The sequence below is a fragment of the Ovis canadensis genome, chromosome 16 (genome assembly GCF_042477335.2).
Source record: "Ovis canadensis isolate MfBH-ARS-UI-01 breed Bighorn chromosome 16, ARS-UI_OviCan_v2, whole genome shotgun sequence".
NCBI lineage: Eukaryota > Metazoa > Chordata > Mammalia > Artiodactyla > Bovidae > Ovis > Ovis canadensis.
The window spans coordinates 83,343,550-83,363,140 of NC_091260.1; the positions used below are offsets into that span (position 1 = coordinate 83,343,550).

Below are 19,591 nucleotides of genomic sequence, written 5' to 3' on the forward strand. Positions count from 1 at the left end.
AGACCAACCAAAAAAAGGCCTTCCTTACCCGCGGCTCTCCCACCCAGCTGCGTTAGTGTGCGCCTGACCACACTAACAGCTGCGTTAGTGTGCGCGGTCTGGACGACCCTTTGGGTGACGAGTCAGCAGGCGGCTATGAAACGTGGCCCGGGAAGACGCCCTCTATAGCCTCTCTCGTCTAATAAAAGTAATGGGCGAAACATAGTTCCTTTTCCTCCGCTGGTTTTCTTGAGAGCGAGGATCCTACCCGCTCTGGCCGGATCCGAGCGACGCTCCGGGTCTCTGCAGCCCCTGGGCACGCTCACACCCGCCTGCACGTGCCGAGCTGCGCTCCGGTGTGGAAAACGGGGAAAGCAAAGCGAGCACTGGAGAGGCTGCGGACGGTCTGGGCGTCGGCGGGGGTGGGGGTGGGGTGAGGGATGGGTGTGTATGAGCTAAGTTCTTCCAAAGGCTGTCTCGCAGAAACATCTAAAAGAAAAGATAAAGAAAAACGGACACCTCTCATCTGTTTCCACTCGCCTAGAGCCGCTCCCGCGGCGCGCGGACCTCCCCGGGCAGCGCGACTGTGCGCGCGCACGCGTGTGCGGGTCGGGGCGCCGCGCCGCGCGGCCGTGCACGCGGAGGGCAGAGCGCTCGCCCACAGTGTCCTTCCAAACGGTCGCCGACCGCTGAAAGAGGGCGCTCGGGTCTTGGCGGCTCCGGAAGAGGGTCTCGGGCGGGTCACTGGGATCCTTCGTCCCGTCCGCGGCGTCCGCACCGCCGCTCGGCGCTCCCGGCCGGGGACGCGGACGCCGGCGGGGACCTGGGCCCGGGGACGCGCGCACGGCTCGCCGAAAGGGGCTGCGGGTCGGGGTTCGCGGGGGGCAGGGAAGAGCCGGAGCGATGGGAGCACGGGACGCGGAGAAGAGGCGAAGGATGCTGATTCCTGGGCCGCGGCGCGGGATAAACTTCAGGAAGCTGGTCGGAGGACGGGCGTTCGCGGAGAGGATGGGACGTGTGCGGCCGCTGAGCGAAACCAGGAGGGATACGTTAGCGGCCCGCAGACTTCCAGTCCTCCGACCTCAGGGCCTGGGCCGCGGTGCTAGAACCGGGTTGCGGGCTGAGCCCAGAACGTGCAGAAGAGGGAGCCCCGGTTCAGGGACCCCTCCCGCGGCGCTGCCCGCGGGGCCCCAGTCCTTCGTGCCGGTGGAAACCCAGGGGCCGCGTCCGCGCTCCGGGTTCCCTGACTGGAGCGGCGGGGACCCCCTGGGCCTCGCCTCCCGCGGTGTTTTGCAGACACACGTGGCCGCATCAGAAGACCCTGTCAGAGTCTCGAAAGGCCAGAGTGTCCAGAGACCCGCGAGCGGGCTCGACCCCGCTTGGAAGGCATTCTCATTTCATTTGACTTAAACTCTGTACAGTTTACAGCGAAGTGCTCCTGTTTCCCAGATAAGAAAACGCAGACCCGGGCTGCCGGCTCTTCTTGCCAGTTTCTGACGCCACTCGCTTCGCAGTCCCCCAGGAAGAGCGACATCAGAGGGGACAGGTGCCCTATACATGGAAACCACTTCCACTTGACACGGAACTTCACCAGGAGGAACCACGTACAATGTGTCTTTTAAAATCTTAATTGACCCCCTCCCCCCGGCATATCTACACGTTCCAAGATGGTACCTCTTTGCCCACCCAATTCTTACAAACTCCCAAGACAGGGCAAAAGGCGGGAAGAGAGAGAAGCCGGGTTCGGCTAGGCTTTATTCAAACGCTCCAGTGTTGCTGTCCGTTTGCCCCAATGCAATCGACGTTGGGGAGGTCCGGCCGGGGCGCCCTCGGTGGCCGGGGACGGCACCAGGCCCACCGCGGCGGGGACGAGGCGGCATCCGCGGGCCACAGCGCCCCCTCGCCGCCCGCGCGCACGACTTCGGGCCGCGTCGCCGCTGGGCCTGCCCGCCTCCCGGGAGCCCCGGACAAGGAGTGGAGGGCGCCTCGGTCTGCGCCGCCGCTGCTTTCCGAGGAGGACCTCGAGCCCCAGGCCGCCGTTTCCCAGAGCTCGGCCTCCAGGAAACCGCGGTTCCCGGAAACACGCGTGTCCACGCCAACTGGTTCCAAAAGCACTGTGCGGACAAGAAACAGAAAGGTGACGGTGTTAACCGATCCCTCCTTTTTTTTTTTTTTGAATGCACACCTGGAGCAAAGTGTGTGTGGGGGGGGGGGGGGGTGGAATCCACCGTAAACCCCGAAACCGAACTGCTCGGATCCATCGCTTTCAGCGCACGCACCCGGTTGGCCTGCGCGCCGGCTCTTTCTCTTCCATCCCAGTGAGGAGGGCAACCGAAAGTGACAGAGGCCCAGTGTCCGTCCAGACCCCGGCGCTCCACAGGCCTGAACGGGCTCCTCGCCCGTGAGCGGAGCATCCAGCTCCTGCTCCAGGAAAGCGGCGGCCGTGGGGTCCGGGCGCTCCCCGCGGTGACCCGAGGTGCAGTGGCAGGATTCCAGGCCACCCTCCCAGGCGGCCGCGCGCCCAGCCATCGCGCCTCCACACTTGCAGGCTGTTCTTTCGATTGAGTTTTTAGAAAAGAAGACCGAGCCAACTTTAAGAAAAGAAAAAGTGATTTTATATATTAAAAAAAAAAATCAAAGTGCTTTAAAGAGAAACGGAGTTTATATATCCCGGTAACAATGCAGAGCGTAAATGTTAATGTCTCTGCGTAGGCATTTTAATTTGCTACAGTCACCACCAATAAAAACGGCATGTAGTACGATTCGACTGTTTAATAGTGCAAGGTAGACGGCTTTTATTAGTAGCAGGCAGCAGTATGGAAAATTTAGTTTTCAGTGGAGGAGTATAATTGCTGGGGGGGGAAAAAAAAGACACTGAGCAGAGACTGTCTTCCGGATCAGCTGCGCTGAGCTGCGGGAAGCGCGAGAGCCGGCAGCCCTTTCTGGAGAAGCACCCTGGGCGACGCGAGACCCTCCAAGGCCACGTGCACATGTCTGGTTACACACTTAATTGATGTCAAAATCGACTGTATCGGAGCTTATGCTCCCTGCTCCAAACTGGGGATGTTTTTGTAATAATTCGCTGTTTTCTTTTCTGCCCCTGGCAGAGATCAAGCCCTGGGGGTGGGGGGTGGGGGTGTGTGTGGGGGGGGAATCGAGGGAGGGGGAGGAGGCGGCCCCAAATGCTAATGAGACAACGGCAGGAACTGGTCTTTAGAAATGGAAATACTCAGGCCCGTCCTCCTCGGAGATAAAAATTAGACCTGATTTTTTTTTTCCCCCTTTTTTTCACTTGAACTATGTAATTGGAAGGGAACCGAAGGCCCGGAACCTGGTCTGGCGCCGTGAACGTTGGTCATCCGTCGTGTGTCTGTCTCATTTCGGCCTCTTCCTGGCCGAATTCCCTCCCGGGAAGACCACAGATGCCGCGGACCCTGGGAAAAGCAGGCTCCACGGGGCTGCTGCGGCCTCTGACTCTCCCTGCTTCCCTTTCCTTTTTAACGCGACAATAATTGATTTAAAATAACTGCCCTGAACTGAATTAGGGCATCCTGCTTGGGGTCAAAGGATTGCTGAAACTCACCTGCTGGGCCCTCCCGGCAGCGCAGAGTGTGTGGGGTGGGGCGGGCTGGGGTGGGGGTGAAAGTTGGGGTGGGGGTGAGGGGTGGGGGAGTATGTGTTTGGGGGTGAGGCGGCTAGGCAAGTGTAGAGGGTGCAGGCTGCGGTTTGTGGGCGGCGCGGTGGCTCAGAGAGGAGAGCCGGTGTTGGGGGGACAGGCGAGGGTGCAGCGGTTTGGGAGCTAGTGGGGAGGCGGCTGGGGTCAGGCGCCTGGACCTCACCTACCGGGGGGGGGGGGGGGGGCCACCGCCTGCAGGTGGAGGCGGGTGGGCTCTGCTCAAGTCCAATCCTGCAGTTTACAACCGGTCTCCTTGGATCTGGGGGAACAAACACAGCCTCGAAGGTTCCGCAGGCGGTCAGAGGTCAAGCCCTGCCCGAGGCTGGAGCCTCCTGGTGCTCGAGCTGCAGCCGCGCCCCGCAAGAGGCCGCATGGCGCCCGGGGTACCCGGGAGACCGAGACCCGAATGGGATCACCCTGGTCCCTCCGCGATCTGCCCAGCCAACCGGGCTGGGAAGTGGGCCAGGGCGATGGGTAGGCGGTGGGGTAGCGGGGTGGGGGGTAGAGGAGTAGGGTATGGGGTAGAGGGGTCGGTAGGGAGTGAGGGGGAGGTGGGTAGGGGGTGGAGGAGTTTGGGGGGTGGGTCGGAGAGGCTGAGGCCTGGAGCTCCGGCCTACCGCGTTCCCCACCCTCCCCGCAGGAAGAGGCACCTGTTGTGTTGACCACCACGGCGGGGCCTCGCACAACCGCCGCCCCCCTCCCCGTGCGCCCACTTCCTGAGCGCCCACCGGTGGCCCCATCTGCACCCCTTCCCTCAAACCAAACGCCAGACACCCTTCTCCAAGGCCCGGTGGGGGAGGGTGGACGAGGCCCGTGGAGAAGGGTGTCTGTAGGGCTGGGTCCCAGAGCCTCCTGCCGAGCGCCTCGCCGCTGGGCCCCGCGAGGCGGCCCTCGAGTCCCCTGTTACCTGCGCTACCTGGGCAGCCGCGTGCGCCGCCCGCGCCCCCGGCCTGTGACTGTCTCGTCCCTTCCCGAGTGACAGCGAGGCTCCACGTCCTGCCAGAGGCGGTCTGTCCGGTGACGATCGTTTCCCCCGAGTGCTTTACAACACAAATCCGAAAGAGGCGTCAACTTATTAAAACAAAATAAAAAACCCTTTGGGGGAGGCGGCGGCGTCCTGGAAAAGCACTGGAGGCGCGGGCTAAGCCGCGTCCGAGAGCAGAGAGTCCTGACCCCCAGGCCCGCGGGCCACTGCGCACCCCGGGGCAGAGAGCTCACCTCAGGGCCCTCCTGGCGGCTCGCGACGGAAGCGCCCGGGATCCGGGCCCCGCAGGGCACGCCGGGCGGCGCGGGGCCGGCGGCCAGCCGCGAGGTCCCGCGCGGAGGCTCAGCCCGCGCGGCAAGAACGGACCGGGGGAGACGGGCGTGAGAGCCGCTCACGCCGCCCGCCGGAGGACCCGGGCCGCGGCGCCTCACCCCCGCCGCATCACCCGTAGCTCCGACCCGGGCACGAGGGTGCGGCGCGCAGTGCGCGGCCGGTGAGGGGGGCCCGGGCCGCTCATCCCCCCCCCACCCCAAGTGGCAGCGGGCGGCCTCTGCGCGGGTCCTGGCGGGCCGAGCTGGGGGCGGGGCAGGGGGAGGGGGCAGAGCGGCGGGCGGGGGCGAGGGGGGCGGCCGGGAAGGTGGGGGGCGCGGGGGCGGGCGCCGGGAGTCCGCGCGAGTGGGCAGGGGGAGCGCGCACTGCCCGGTGCGGCCGGGCTGCGGGCCGGGGGCTGGGGCTGCGCGAGAGGCGGCTGAGCCACAAAAGCCTGCGCGCCCGGCCTCGCGCTCCCGCCGCCGCTGCGCCCGCCCCTCCCCCGGCGTCCCCGCCCCTCCCCGGCAGCGGCCGGGCGGCGGGAGCGGGCGGAGCGGGCGGAGCAGGGGAGGGGGCGGGCGCCCGGATATGCAGATGAGCCCGTGACGGACAGCTCCGCGTTCCAATGTCCCTCGGAAACTCGAGCGCTCCTTCCTCAACTCCTCACTCCCGACTCCAGACTCCCCCAAACCCCGACCGCCGGCCTGGCGCGCGGCTGCGCCCACCGGCTCCGAGCTGCCGCCGCCGCCGCCGCCGCCGCCGCCGCGCCAATCCCCTGGCCCGCGGGGCCGCCCGGGCTAGTGCGCGGGCCGGCCTGCCTCGGCTGGCGGTCCCCGCGCCCGCCGCCGCCGCCGCCGCCTCGCGCCCCGGCCGGGCGTGGATGGAGGGCGCCGCGCGCCCTGCCCGCTGCTCGGCGTGACGCGGGCCCCCGCGCCCCGCGCCCACCATGTCCTACCCGCAGGGCTACCTGTACCAGGCGCCCGGCTCGCTGGCGCTCTATTCGTGTCCGGCGTACGGCGCGTCGGCGCTGGCGGCGCCGCGCAGCGAGGAGCTGGCGCGGTCGGCGTCGGGCTCGGCGTTCAGCCCCTACCCCGGCTCCGCGGCCTTCACCGCGCAAGCGGCCACCGGCTTCGGCAGCCCGCTGCAGTACTCCGCCGACGCCGCCGCCGCCGCCGCCGGCTTCCCGTCCTACATGGTAACCGAGCGCGGGCTGGCGGGCGGGGCCGCGAGATGCCGGGCGCAGAGACCCTGGCCTGTGATCGGCGAGCCGAGGGTCGCGGGGAACGTAGTGTTGGGGGGCGGCTCCGAAGTCGCGGAGTTGGGGCCGTGGCGCGGCCGGCGCGGACGAGAGGCGGGGCGGTCGGCCGGCGACGGCCGGAGCGCGGGGCTCCGCGCGCCCTTCCCCTCGGCTGCGGAGGTCATCTCCCCGCGAGCCCGAGAAGTGCGACCCCACTGGGGTGGGGACGGGCTCTGGCCTGGGTGGCCCTCTTTCAGGCGCCGAAGCTGGGCGAGGAGTCTTGAGCGGGCCGGGGCTCGCTTCTTCCGGCGCGGGCAGCAAGGGTCGGCGCCCCTGGGCCTCCGGGGCGATCGCCAGGCGCTGGGCACTTTCTCGCGGGGCTTGTGATCACGGGGCTGGGGACATCAGCGGAGCCTCGGCCGCGGCTCCGGGGCCCGGCCGGGCCGCTCAGATCTTCGCCTCCATCTGCCCCACAGGCCCGTGCTTTAGAAAAACATGTCGGCCAGCGTTCGGCCGGCTAAGTGCCGCCTCGGTCCCCGGGCGCCGAGAGCAGCCCCTGCGTCCCGAGCCCCCGGGCCGGCCCGCGCTCCTCCGGCTCCGCGGCCCGGCCAGGCCCGGGGGCTGGCAAAGCGTGTTTTAGACGCTGGAGGCCCGGACGCGGTGGGGGGGGGGGGGGGGGGGAGCTGGTGGCCACCTCCCGCCCTCGGCGGAATTCCAGAGCAGAGACGGGGTAGCCGGGGCCTCGGCGCTGGCTGTAGAAGTCTCGAATTTAAACGTTAAGGGCTGAATTAAAATGCTAATTGCCGCGTATTTGAAGAATTCGAAACGGTGACTGGCTTCGAGTTGCAAATTGGATTTGCCCAGCTTTAGAGTGGTGAATAGCGGAGCGGGGGCTCTGGGGTGTTTTTTTTAACCATTAAAGGGAGGGGAAGGGGACTAGGAGGAGGCGGCGACTCTTCACACCAGGAGAAATTTAGATATCAAGACGCTACCTGCGGGCCCGTGTGTGCGGGCCTGTTTGTGCACGCACGTACCGGCGGCTCAGGGGCATTCGGGGCCAGATGTGCCATTTTTAGGAAAATGAAATCGTTGGGAAGTTTGGGAATAAAACCGCAGCGCTTTCCGAGATCTACAGCTGGCGTTAAACGACCCTTTGCGTCCTCCGGATCTGTTGCTGCAGGAAGGCGCAGTCCCAGCGCGGGGAGGCACCGTGGGAAAGGCGGCCGCGGGCGGGTGGAGGGGTCGCCGGGGCGCTGACGCCTGTCGGGCCCTCGGACGACCGCTCACCGGGCTCTTGTCGGTTGCAGGGCGCGCCCTACGACGCACACACGACCGGGATGACGGGCGCCATCAGCTACCACCCTTACGGCAGCGCGGCCTACCCGTACCAGCTCAACGACCCGGCCTACCGCAAGAACGCCACGCGGGACGCCACGGCCACGCTCAAGGCCTGGCTCAACGAGCACCGCAAGAACCCCTACCCCACCAAGGGCGAGAAGATCATGCTGGCCATCATCACCAAGATGACCCTCACGCAGGTCTCCACCTGGTTCGCCAACGCGCGCCGGCGCCTCAAGAAGGAGAACAAGATGACGTGGGCCCCCAGGAACAAAAGTGAGGACGAGGACGAGGACGAGGGCGACGCGGCGAGGGGCAAGGAGGAGAGTGCGGACAAGGCGCACGAGGGCACCGAGACGTCGGCGGAGGACGAAGGTGAGCGCGGCCGAGGCGGCGCAGGGGCGCGGAGCCTCCTTCTTCCCAGGCGGGGCGCCGAGCTGAGGCCGGAGAGGAGGCCGCCCACCCGCACAGCACTCCAGGCGCCGCTGCCTGGCGCCTCTGAGGCCCCGTACGAGCAGGGAGGTCAGGCTGCCTGGAGCACGCGGCTCGGGTGGGGTCGGGGTGAGGGATGGCGGGGGCGGGGAGCGGTGGGCAGCGGGGCCTGGGGTGCCACAGACCGTGCCCCCCACCCCGCGCCTCTGCAGGGATCAGCCTGCACGTGGACTCGCTCACCGACCACTCCTGCTCTGCCGAGTCAGACGGAGAGAAGCTGCCCTGCCGCGCCGGGGACCCCCTGTGCGAGTCGGGCTCGGAGTGCAAGAAGTACGACGACCTGGACGACGACGACGACGACGACGAGGACGAGGACGGCGAGCGGGACCTGGCGCCGCCCAAGCCCGTGACCTCGTCGCCGCTCACCGGCGTGGAGGCGCCGCCGCTGCTGAGCCCCCCGCCCGAGGCGGCGCCCCGCGGGGGCGGGGGCGGCAAGACGCCGCTGGGCAACCGGACGTCGCCAGGCGCGCCGCCGGCCGCCAGCAAGCCCAAGCTGTGGTCTCTGGCCGAGATCGCCACGTCGGACCTCAAGCAGCCGAGCCTGGGCCCGGGCTGCGCGCCGCCCGGGCTGCCGGCGGCCGCGGCGCCCGCCTCGAGCGGGGCTCCGCCGGGCGGCTCGCCCTACCCCGCGTCGCCGCTGCTCGGCCGTCATCTCTACTACACCTCGCCCTTCTACGGCAGCTACACAAACTACGGTAACTTGAACGCGGCGCTGCAGGGCCAGGGGCTGCTTCGGTACAACTCGGCGGCCGCGGCCCCCGCAGAAGCGCTGCACGCCGCGCCGAAGGCCGCCAGCGACGCGGGCAAGGCGGGCGCGCACCCGCTCCCGGAGCCCCACTACCGGCCCCCGGGCGGCGGCTACGAGCCGAAGAAAGGTAGGCGGCCCTCGGGGCCCCGGGGGCGGAGGGGGCGGAGGGTCCCGGCGGGCGAGCACCCCTAGGAGCCGGGAAAGGGAACCGGGCACCTGTAGGTCTGGCTGGGAAAGCCCTGTCCCTGAACCGGGAACGGGGAACGGATGGGAGTTTCTAACTCCCAAGTTAGAAACGAAGGGGGAGCTGGTGAAGACAGAAACGGGGTGGGGGCCAGACGATCCTGACTCGAGACGGAGACAGACTGACCCCCTTATGACTGATTTTTCACTTGATTTATTATTCCTTTTGTTGGTATCGTCCTGACTGTTTTCGGTTTGGCAAATACAAATCGACGCCAAGTGTAGCTTCCCTCCGGCGTCCTGAGCGTCAGTCTCGGCGCTTTCTGACGGTTCCGAGTCTCAGCTCAATCTCCTTTTCTGCCTTCGGCTGCAAGGAGATAAAGCCTTCTGCTTCCTCCCTGGGGCCTCCGGTTTTTAAATCTTCAGAACAGAAAACGAGAGTCCGTTTTCTCCCTCCCTTTCTTTGCCTCGCCTCTGTTGCTCCTAATGGAGGCTTGAGCCGATCAGACCTATAAAAGGAGGTCAAGGGGGCAGAAAATGCGGAAATGTGACGGGCGAGTGTCTCAGGGGGCGGGTGGTGGCGGGGGGCAGCCGGGTCCCCCAGACCGCTTGGGGATTCAGGGGGAAGGGCACGGCGTGGTGGGGCGGCTCGAGGCTGGTGGCCGCGAGGCTGTCGGGAGGCAGATGGCTCTGGGGTCGGGTCCTGACTAACTGCCCCCTCCCCTGACAGATGCCAGCGAGGGCTGCACCGCGGTTGGTGGGGGCGTCCAGCCCTACCTATAGAAGGGCCGAGACAGCAATGCAAGTAAGTGGGCTCCCTGGGGTTCCCCCTCCCCACACCCCATGCGGAACCTTCCGGCACCAATTGCCCAGCAAATTCGCTGAATGTGTTTCTTGCTTCTTGTCATGGGGTCTGAGGACAGAGCCTTACTTCTCTCTCTCTTTTTTCTTTTCTTTGAGTGGGAGAGGATTATGCTCTTTTTGAGAGCTCCTCTCTCTCTCTTTTTTTTTTTTTTTTTGGCTCAAATTCTGCTTAAAAAAAAAAATCACTCCTTCAACTGGAATGCATTTATCACACCACTGCTGCTGTTTTCTCTTTGGAAAAACTTAAAAGGCACTTGCTTTCATGAGCTAGTGCTCCTGAAACTGGGGGTATCAGACCCCTTTTTAGATGACATTTGCAGCCAGACTGGAGAGTCTTTTATCAGGCCTGTCCCCGTGTCCAGATGGACTAGATAGGATCAGCAGTTTGCCTGGCTGACAGTAGTATCTCAAAAAGAAAACTACTTTACAAGTAGGCAAAATTACTCATCACAGATCTTGAAGGTGGGCAAGAAGTGAAGCCTTTTGAGATGGACCCTTTTTAGAATGTGGTGACTGGTACTGGTGGGGGCTGAAGGATTTGGGGGATGACTTGGTTTTTTCCTTGGTCCACAGGTAGGTGTCACAATTGCTTTGGAAAAAAAAAAAGTCAGCAGGCCATTCTCTCCTCCCAAGTTCATAAATATACAGATATATATATATAAAATGACCTCTAAATCCGGACCGCATCTCGTGCCACTGTAAAAGGAAGGATCCACAGGGCACTGCCAACCCACAGACTCTATCGGAACAGACTTTTGTTGGACATACGTGAATTTGTTGGCATAGTATAGCTTCCCCAATGTATGTGTGACTTTTGAAAACAATCTTTTTTCTCAGGATATCTTGAATTGATCACTTCATTGCCACGGTATATATTCTATAGGTGTGATAGGATTTACTGTAAAATTTATTTGTAAAAGATGTACACAGTAGAAATAAAACGTGATTATAGAACTTGAGTACTTAAGAAGTGGAAACAAATTTGATATTTATTTTTATAATGATATAAAGCTTCTAGTAATTTATGCAAGTTGTATTGCAATGGAATCTAAACCTTTTGTAAATAAATTCTGCCTGGTTTTTATTTGAACATTGCTGGTTATACAATCTTTGTTGGTTGTTTAACAAGAATTCTTTACTAATTTATATCTTAAATTGTAAATAAAAACAAACTAGTCTACAGCAGTGTGGTGTTTGGGGCTCATTTGTCCTGGAAGAGTCTTTGGGTAGGGAGCCCTGGGGATAGCAGCCCCTCCCCCCAGGTGATCTGACCTCAGGCTTTTTAATGAAAATGTGTAAAATAATCCCTCCCTTCTGCTCCTGCAAGAAGGCAGAGGCAAGAGCAGTACACAGTAGGGAGATACGCATGGTTTTACATTATTTATATACACATGCATTGTAAGAAAATCTGGATTTTGTGTTCTGAATATGCAAATGGCTTGTTAGTGTACATTTAAAAAACTTGGCAAAATAAAATGATCTGATACTCCATGTATTAGGATCCATTGGACATTTATTTCTGGGCTTACTGAGCCTCCTCAGTAACTAGAGTATTGTGAGTGGATAATGTGGATAATATGGGGTATAAATGATGCCCCCACCATAAATTATTGAGTGAAATAATTGTTTATTGTTTATTTGAATTGCCCAAATTGGCGTAGATTATTCAGATTTAATGAACGGCTTCTTAACTCCTCTTTTCATATAACTCACGTTAAACACAAGGCGAAAATCCGGGGAGGAGAGATTTATTTTCCTTTCAGTGGCTCTTAGCCTTACCCTGGGGGGAAAGAAAAGTTTAAAGAACCCTAGACTATTGCCTCGTTATTGTGTGACTCACTACCTAATTCTAGGACAAGTCTACAATTTGTAGTCAAGGAACATATTCCCTTTGATTAGTATCATAAAAGCAGCAAAACTGTCACTTTAATTTTCAGCAAAATTATATGGATACCCATATAATATAATTTCAGAAAAGAAATGAACAATCATTTATTTCCTCTCCAAAGATAAATTGAGTGAATATAACTTACGGTTATAAAACAAGAATAATAGCTTCTTAGATTGCCCTTTAATCAATCATACACTTATTTTTCAAGAGGTTCATCTATTTTATTCCATGATTAATAATGTTGCAGCCTGAGAGCATTATTGGATCCCAGCGGGGGTCGGCCCGGATGCTTTTAGCTGCTTTGGAATGGTCAGTTGGGGTTCATTATGGGCTGATATTGAACAATTTATAAAATCTTGTCTAAACATCTGCCGGCTCTGATAGGCCGATGTGTCTGAGGATGGGAAATTGCCGGACCAGTTGATATTGACAAACGGATCTCTCTCCAGTGGCTTTTTGTGCCGTGGAAATTAGTGGCCTCTTGCTGGGGTCTTGTTAGAAAGGGTATTTGAAAGTAATCTTAGCTACTTGAGGCAAAGCTAGGGGGCTGTGAACTGGTCACAGAGCCCTGCCTTTTATGGGGTCTGACTGCCCAGGAAGGCACACACCACGGCTTCGGTTTTCTGTTCATTTTCAGGCATTCTGTTGGCTTGGAGTAGCTATGAGATCAGAGGTTAGCAGAAAGCGAATTTTTGCGGGTAGAGAACTATTTTTTCCTCCTTCCTGCCTCCCCTAGTAGGAGATCTGGACGTGTTTGGAGTGGAGCTATCTCTTGGTGACAGGGAAGATTTTTCACGTGGGGAGCCTGGTTGCTCTGTGGCAGCCGTCTGGAGGAAAACAGATTCGAGTCTGTGCACATAAAAGGGAGCCAGGAGCTCCTTTGCCTGTTTTTGTTTCAGATGGAACCTTTGTGGAATTACCGTGAGGATAATGATTTTCCCTCCAGATAGCATTTGACATTGCAGTCTGCAGATGTTAAGCGGTTTTGCTTTTATTAACATTAGCCATATTTCCTAAATCAGCAGAGAATCCAACCTCCGTGACAGCAATATTTCCTATATGTGATATTCTAATTTGAAGGCTTGGGTGAAAAGTATGGAAGTTAACAATATTTAACAAATAGGCACTGAGAGACCGTGCTGCCTGATGGCGATGCTAGAGACAGCACTCTCGCTCTTAAAGAAGCAGGGAGGCGAGGGCACCGAGTAAAAACCGATCTCCCTGCATATGTTCAGAAACTGAAGCCTGCCTGAAAACTGCCTCCCTTCGGAACAGAAGATTGTTTTACCTGGATACATGATCCCTTCGCTGCACACACGGGCGTGCAGGCGAGCGCGAGTGCACACACACACACGCACACACACACACACCCCAGACCTCCTTCTCAGGGACAATCTGCACCTTTCAATTGGTGCAAACTCCGAGCAGCTCAGGAGATTAGCCCAGACTAACGAACCCTCTTTGATGTTTGTATGCCCAACAAATTATCAATGATTTCCATAACTTACCCACCCTGCCACCTGACCTGAATTTCTTTCGGGAAAACTTGATTTTTTTTTAATGTATGCTAAGCACAGAAAACCCGCAGGTGTTTAGAGGCATCTTTTTAAAGGAAATGTAGAATGCGTTTTATGGTTCCTCCGTTGCAGGTCTTTAGGAAAGATGAGGGAGAAACAGAGAGGCTCTTCTCAGGGAAGAGGGTTACTGTGTCTGATTGCTCTCTTCTGCTTTAGAATTCAGCTAATCAAACATTACGTCCCGGCCCACGGAGGCTTTCACAGATGTTAGCGGAGGCCGGGGAGAGGGAGGCGGGCGGCTGCGAGCGCGGGGCCGCGGGGCCGCAGGACGGAGCCCGTGTGGCCCGGCCCGCCGGCCTCTGCCCTGCGCCGCCCCGGGCGCGTTAGAGCCGACTTATCGGAATTCGCGCTTTAATCTCAGGTGGGCCCCGGGGACCGGGCCGAGAGCAAGCGGGGCGCTGGCCCGGCCGCCGCTGCCTCCCTCGCCCGTCAAATGTCAACATTTGTTCCCAATAAAAGAGTTATTGTTTCTGCAAAGCTGCTGCGCAACTGCCTTTGAAAGTTGAAAAGAACTTCATCCACCTTTGTCTGCGGCCAGGCGGCGGGGCCGGCGGAGAGGAAAGGACCAGGGCTCTGCGCGGCCCGCGCCGCCGCCGCCGCCGCCGCCACCGAGCTGGTCCAGGAGGCGGCGAGCAGCCGGTCCCCGCGAGGCCCGCCCCGCGCGTGTTCAGCCGGCACCTGCGGGCCTGGCCCGTGCGCGCCGCTGCTCGTTTTGCGGTCATCTCACACCGCATTGAGAGATACTATCAAAGAGGCTAAGAGTCAATTCGATCTTTTTGTTTCTTAAACGGGTCAGAAAATATGCCTTAAACTTTCTCTGCTCAAGTCGAAGTAAACAATCAACCGTTGGCCAAAATCATCCAAAGGCATTTATCTGTGAAGTCAGAGCATCTCTTTCAAGTGTAAATAATACACTGGATTATTATAAAGTTCCTCCAAGTAACAGTCTCCAATGATCACCCACCATATAATTTTCCTTTAGTTCCCCAGTGCATTGACAATCCCAAGGAAAGCATTCATTTTAACCCCCAAATTACGGACATAAATAGACCTTTTAAATATGTGTTTTTACATTGCTTTTTAAAAACATTGTAAACACTTAAAAAATGTGTTAACTCAAGAGGCAGTCTTGGGAACAATACACAACAGTCTGTGATATGTGGATATTATGATTAACAGCATTTGAATTTCTACAAATCGCAGAGGGGACATGTCCCTTTGATGTATTTGCAAACCTTTATGTAAGTGACAAATCCCTACAGATATTTTAAAGGCTTATTATAAGGAGAAGTAATCTATGACAATATAATTTTCCAGTTGCTGGAAATTACTTTCTATTGGCCGTAATGAAAGCACACGCCAGCCCTCCCCTGTGCTTGGGCTGCAAGGCGAGCAAGCTGGTATTTGATGCTGTGCACTTGGACGTCAGGCCTTGGTAAGTGAGAGAGAAAGCACTCCCACCCCGGGTTTGGGGAGCAAATACACCCCTTCCGCACACACCGCTCTGCTCTTTCACCTGTGTCTCCTGCTAACAGAGGGACGTTGTCTTAGCTGGCACTTTCACCCTCCACCCTCCAGGCAGAGGACGGGTTTCTCTTCCCTCTGCTGAGGGCAGCGTGTTCACGCTCTTTCTAAGAAAGATAAAAACTGAGGATGTTAGGAAGGAGGACTCTTCTGGTAATATAATGCAGATGGGATGGCTTAGGAAACACCAGGACCGTTCTTTTGCAATCCCAGGTAAAAGGAAAGAGGAAGAATGGTCTTTGTTTGTTTAAGGGTGGCTCCAAGATAATAAGGAAAGGCCTTTTAAAAGGCATCCCCGTGTTAGTCTGTTCTGGATGAAACTGAAAACAAATTAAATGGAAGGCTCTTAGAGAAGCAAGTGAGAAGCTTGGGGCTGCCTCCAGTGGCTGCAGCCGTGGAGCTTGGTAGGCAGTGTCCAAGGGCAGGAGTGGAGTAACAGGACATCACTCAGGGTTTTGTGGGGGAGATAAATTGGCAATTGATTGTGTGTAAGTCCTGATCAATTATTAACCATTAGTGTCAACAACACGGTTATAATTACCTTTGGTTATTTTAAAGACTTTTTTTTTCATTTCTCTGGTCGCATAATTAAGTTAATGCTCTTGAGGAATGATTCAGAGGGGAGATGATCAGACCAGGCCCCTCCTGTTGGTGACCTTTAGGGAAAACACATTCACTGTTCTCCTTGTCAGAAACCCCCTCTCTGCCTCCATTCTACTTCAGGCACTCCCCCCCCCCTTTTCCTCTGCCATAAATAACGATTGCGCAGGAAAAGGGGAAAATGACAAACAAATAGAGCGCAGCTGGAATTAATAAGGCTGATCAGAGTTAGCGGGGCTGGGATTGCTCGCCGCCACAGGTCTAAGGCCCATAAAGGTGCCAGCAGTTCCCCCCCCCCCTTTTCCCTCCAAGATCAAGAGAAAGGGCAAAGCGAACATTTAACCCCGACATCTTCCAACGGGGAAGGGTGGGCTTGCGAGAGAACGCCCGTTTCCAGGCCCTGTTCGCACCAGCATAGCGAGGCCGCCTGGCCCGGGGGTGGGAAGGGTGCCGCGTGTTCGCCCGGCGCGGGCGCGGGTTCCGCGTGCGCCCGGCTCCCTCATCCACCTCCGGCCCGCGGGCAAGGGCAACGTCCTCGACCCTGAAAAGTTGGGAGGTGAGCTGTAGGTCAGGTGGGGACAAGTAGGTGTCCGGGGAAGATGGGGGCGGCAGATGGATGTCCTCCGGGGAGGCAGTGTCAGCCCAGGAGGCCGCCCCGGAGCGCGCGCGAGGAGGGCCGTGGGCGCCGGCGGCCCCGAAGGAGGCGCGCGCGCTGGAGGCGGCCCGGCGGCCTGAAGTTCTTTAACGTCTGCCACCCCGGGGAAGGTTCGAGCCCACGTTTGGGTCCTGCACAACTGCTACAATCATTTCCCCAGGGAACTGTCTTTTCTCCTCTGCCTCCAGCCCCCGGGGGGGCCTTCTGGGGTTGAGGTCGGCCTGCAGCGGACACCCCCAGACTCATTTCTGCCCCGCCGCCCCCGGCGCAGCGCCACCGCGTGCGCGCGCCTTGGTCACGTGGAGGCCCCGAAAGGCAGCACCAGCACCGAAGCCGGCGAGCCGAGCCGCAGGTCCCGGAAGCACGGAGACTTGCCCGGGCACCGGGAAGTGGGGGGCGCGCGGCCTGCTTAAGGCCCCCCGCCATTTCCGGGCCCCAGCCCCTCGAGGGAAGCGGGCTTGGGTCACCCTTCGAGGCCTCCTTAGGAGGCCGCAGCCAGGGCCCGGGCCATCCAGCAGCCTTCAGGGACGCGAGGCTCTCGCCGGGTCCCAGGGGAGGCCCCAACCCGGGCTCCCCCGACGACGCGCGCCCCTAGCTCGGCGTCCCCGGCCCCGGGCCGGCCCCCACTCCGAGGCAAGCCTCCCCTCCTCCCGGGCCCTCTCCGCGCCCCCACGCCCTCCAGCCCTGCTCCGGGCGCCCTCGTTCTGGGTGCCGCCCGCCCTGCCCCTCTGGAGCGGTGAGCGCGCGGAAGGGGCCCCGAGTGCACACCCGGGCCGCCGCAAACCGAAAGCCCTGCCTCGGCGCTCGGGACGGTGGGCGGAGGCTCGGGCGCCCTTCCCACTCCCGCGAGGGAGCAGCCGCCGCCAGCCGCTGCCCGCCCGCCCCGCTCTGCCTCCGCGAGTCTGCGGCGCGCGCGGCGCTGCTGGCGGCGCTGGGGGCCCAGTGCGGGAGGCCGCTCGCTGGGCCGCCGGCAGCGCTCTCTCCGCTCGTCCCTCCGGGCGGGACCTGGGCGGGGACCCCGCCCTCCCCGCACCCCGGGGCAGCGAGTCAGAGGCCTGACGGCTCTTGAGCGAGCCGCTCGGCCTGGGCGCGACTTCCTACAGGCGACGAGCCTGAGACATTCCTTCTCAGAGCGCCTACCAGGAGAGGTCGGGGTTTTACAGACCAGGCGAGTTGACTTAGCTCCACACGCTTCTTTTTAAGAACCGGTTGGAGGACTGCCTGGAGGTGCTGAGGAGCCCGCGGGGACACAGCGGAGTTCGGGGCTTGGATAGGGGCACCCTCGGGCGTGCCAGGTCGCCTGGGTGACCATCAGCTACAGTCCCTCAGGACAAGCTCCAGAGTCAAGGGGAGCGGGGGTGCTTGAACCCTTGAACCTCCAACCCTTCACTTCCGGAACTTGTGCCTGCCAGACACGACCGGGGCCCTCCTTTGGGGGGTCCTGGCAACTTCGGCTTGGACACTCAGAGCTTGCAGCGCGGAGGTGGGACCACAGGAGTGGTGTCTGGAGCTTCCTGCTGGGCTGGAGAGGGTCCGTAAGGAAGGCAGCACCTGCAGGAGGCCTGGTCCCTCCGGGAGGCTCTGGGGCTGGGGGCCAGTGAGGGTTGTACCTGGGAGGTGCTCTGTACCCTTTGGGAATCCTCTGGCGGGCCTGTTGTTCTGGGTCAGCTGTGCCCAGGACATGACTTTGGCCCCAGCTTCCTGCCATCCCACTCCAGGAGGGGGCAGGGCGGTGGTCCATACACATCCAGGATGGGGAGACGGTTGAAGGGGCCTGGACCAACCCGCCAAGGCCTGGAGGAAGGGAGGGCTGGGTGGGTGGAAGGGTGGGAGGAGTGCGGTGGGATTTAGGGCCCAACGGACCCCTGGGCAGATCCCGGTCCAGGGTGCTGGTTTATTTAGACAGGAGGCCCAGGCCGGCTCCAGGTTTATTCTTTCTGACTCTCAGGCAGTGGAAAAGCAATTTGTTTTAAAATGATTAGTGATCCTCAGCCCTTCCAACAATAACGCCTTAGCTGGTAATGGGCCCAGATGTAAACAGGAGTTCCTGAAAGTCCCGGCTTCCTGGGGGTGGGTGGGGGTGGGGGTGGGGGTGGGGGGCTGTCTGTGGCAGGGGTTGGGGGACCCCAAGCCCTGATGAGAAAGGCCGGTGGCTTAACCTCTGGTGGGGCTGGGCCTCTTGCAGAGGAAGGGGCTGATTTAAGGCCGCTGGGCTTTGAAAGAAGATAAAGGGGCTTGCAAGGAGAGAGTGGCACAAGCGAGTTACAATGTAAACTTTCTACCGACTTTAGATCTTTAAGCAGGAGCACAGGATGTTCTCAGGCGCTTGCCCCTGCTGGCCCTGCCTGCCCGCGCGAAGGTGTCAGAGCCAGACAGAAGGGTAAGCCGCAGGTGGGCAGTGGGCTGCAGGCGGAGCCCGCTTGGCCTGTTCCCTGGTGATCAGGGAAAGCTGCTGGTAGCGAGCCTGTGGGAGACGGGCCCGCGGTGGTCCTGGCTCGTGGTGGTGGTAGAGGCCTGGGAGGCCTCAGGGAGGATGCCCAACGCAGGCGCTGAGTGCCGTGATGGTGTCGGCATCTGGAGTGTGTCCCACGCTGGACGATGGAGCGGAGTGGGGTGCGCAGGCGGCCTCCTCCGTAGGGCTGCAGCTCTGGCTCTGGGCAGGGGTCCTGTGGAAAGAGGCAGGGTCTGCACTCTGGAGGCAGAGCTGCTGGGCAGGCAACCCCAGACGAAGCAAGGCCTGCCAGTGCCCACCACAAGCTCAGGATGATTCTGGGGGCTCCTTTGAGCACCCCAGGTGGTCTGCCTCCACTTCCCAGCTCCTCCTGCCCTGGAGGCTCTCCCAGGGGCTCCTCGCTGGGTGATTCTGGCCCAGCGTCAGCATCCACCTGCCCCGTTGGCCTGTTCAGAGCCCGAGGCCCAGTGACGGCCACGAAGGGTAACGTAGGGGCCATGAATGACGGCCACGAAGGGACCAGGCCAAGAGGGTAAACTGAGGCCTGTTCAGAATGCTCACCGTTTTCAAATAAGGCTTACAAACTGCCCCACGCAGTATGTTTTAGCTTTCTACCTGGGAAAAATACACCTTCAACTGACACACTCACAAAATGTGTGCAAAGCAAAACTTGCACAGAAATCACTACCATATCAAAGAGGACTGACTTTAACGATTACTCTGCAGTCTGGGCGTTTCGTTCTGAGGGGCGGCGATGCTCAGATTTGTAATAAAGGCCGTGTAATTCATAAATTATATATTTATTTAATCTTTTTCTTGTCTTCTTTTCAGCAGGATCACTCCTTACCGTGTAGTAATCAAGCTTTTTATATAATTTGTGTTCCACTGACAATAATGATTCAAAAATTAGAAAGCAGTTGTATTCAAAGTATACATTTAAGAACATTTTCAACAGAAACTATGTAGTAAACCAGATGCAAAAAACAAGAATACCCCAAACTTGGTGTTCTGTTTTTTATTTGCTAAATCTGGCAACCTTCATACTGATGAAATGCATTAAAAATATTTCTCAAATGATACT

General features: G+C 59.5%; 2 protein-coding genes and 1 long non-coding RNA gene across 4 annotated transcripts; 2 read left to right on the forward strand and 1 right to left on the reverse strand.

The window, feature by feature from the left end:
* Nucleotides 1-1,706: 1,706 nt before the first annotated feature.
* LOC138421732 (collagen, type I, alpha 1a-like) lies at nucleotides 1,707-5,897 on the reverse strand. Its single transcript, XM_069556093.1, has 5 exons — nucleotides 5,793-5,897; nucleotides 4,874-5,746; nucleotides 4,572-4,695; nucleotides 2,259-2,570; nucleotides 1,707-2,093 (listed from the first exon to the last, which is right to left on the reverse strand). The coding sequence occupies exons 1-5, from the start codon at nucleotides 5,895-5,897 to the stop codon at nucleotides 1,738-1,740; spliced, it is 1,770 nt and encodes a 589-aa protein (XP_069412194.1). The 3' UTR covers nucleotides 1,707-1,737.
* IRX2 (iroquois homeobox 2) lies at nucleotides 5,592-10,996 on the forward strand. Of its 2 annotated transcripts, none has more exons than XM_069556463.1 (5): nucleotides 5,592-6,144; nucleotides 7,494-7,899; nucleotides 8,169-8,891; nucleotides 9,678-9,752; nucleotides 10,385-10,996. In XM_069556463.1, exons 1-4 carry the CDS (start codon nucleotides 5,896-5,898, stop codon nucleotides 9,728-9,730), a joined length of 1,431 nt encoding a protein of 476 aa, XP_069412564.1. In that variant the 5' UTR covers nucleotides 5,592-5,895; the 3' UTR covers nucleotides 9,731-9,752; nucleotides 10,385-10,996. The 2 variants fall into 2 exon arrangements, with proteins under 2 accessions (XP_069412564.1, XP_069412565.1); XM_069556464.1 differs by having other exon boundaries at nucleotides 5,656-6,144; nucleotides 8,223-8,891.
* A 3,600-nt stretch (nucleotides 10,997-14,596) lies between these two features.
* Nucleotides 14,597-19,307, forward strand: LOC138421963 (uncharacterized). Its single transcript, XR_011249691.1, has 2 exons — nucleotides 14,597-14,714; nucleotides 17,262-19,307. It is a non-coding gene; the product is annotated as an uncharacterized lncRNA (long non-coding RNA).
* The last annotated feature ends 284 nt before the right edge of the window (nucleotides 19,308-19,591 follow it).

Coding starts and splice junctions, on each gene's coding strand:
- IRX2 (XM_069556463.1), top strand. CDS start 5,896: ATGTCCTACCCGCAGGGCTACCTGTACCAGGCGCCCGGCTCGCTGGCG. Junction 7,900..8,168: donor GACGTCGGCGGAGGACGAAG/GTGAGCGCGGCC, acceptor GCGCCTCTGCAG/GGATCAGCCTGCACGTGGAC. Junction 8,892..9,677: donor CGGCTACGAGCCGAAGAAAG/GTAGGCGGCCCT, acceptor CTCCCCTGACAG/ATGCCAGCGAGGGCTGCACC.
- LOC138421732 (XM_069556093.1), bottom strand. CDS start 5,897: ATGGTGGGCGCGGGGCGCGGGGGCCCGCGTCACGCCGAGCAGCGGGCA. Junction 4,696..4,873: donor GCCGCCAGGAGGGCCCTGAG/GTGAGCTCTCTG, acceptor TGTGTTGTAAAG/CACTCGGGGGAAACGATCGT. Junction 2,094..2,258: donor CCGGCGCGCAGGCCAACCGG/GTGCGTGCGCTG, acceptor TTGTCCGCACAG/TGCTTTTGGAACCAGTTGGC.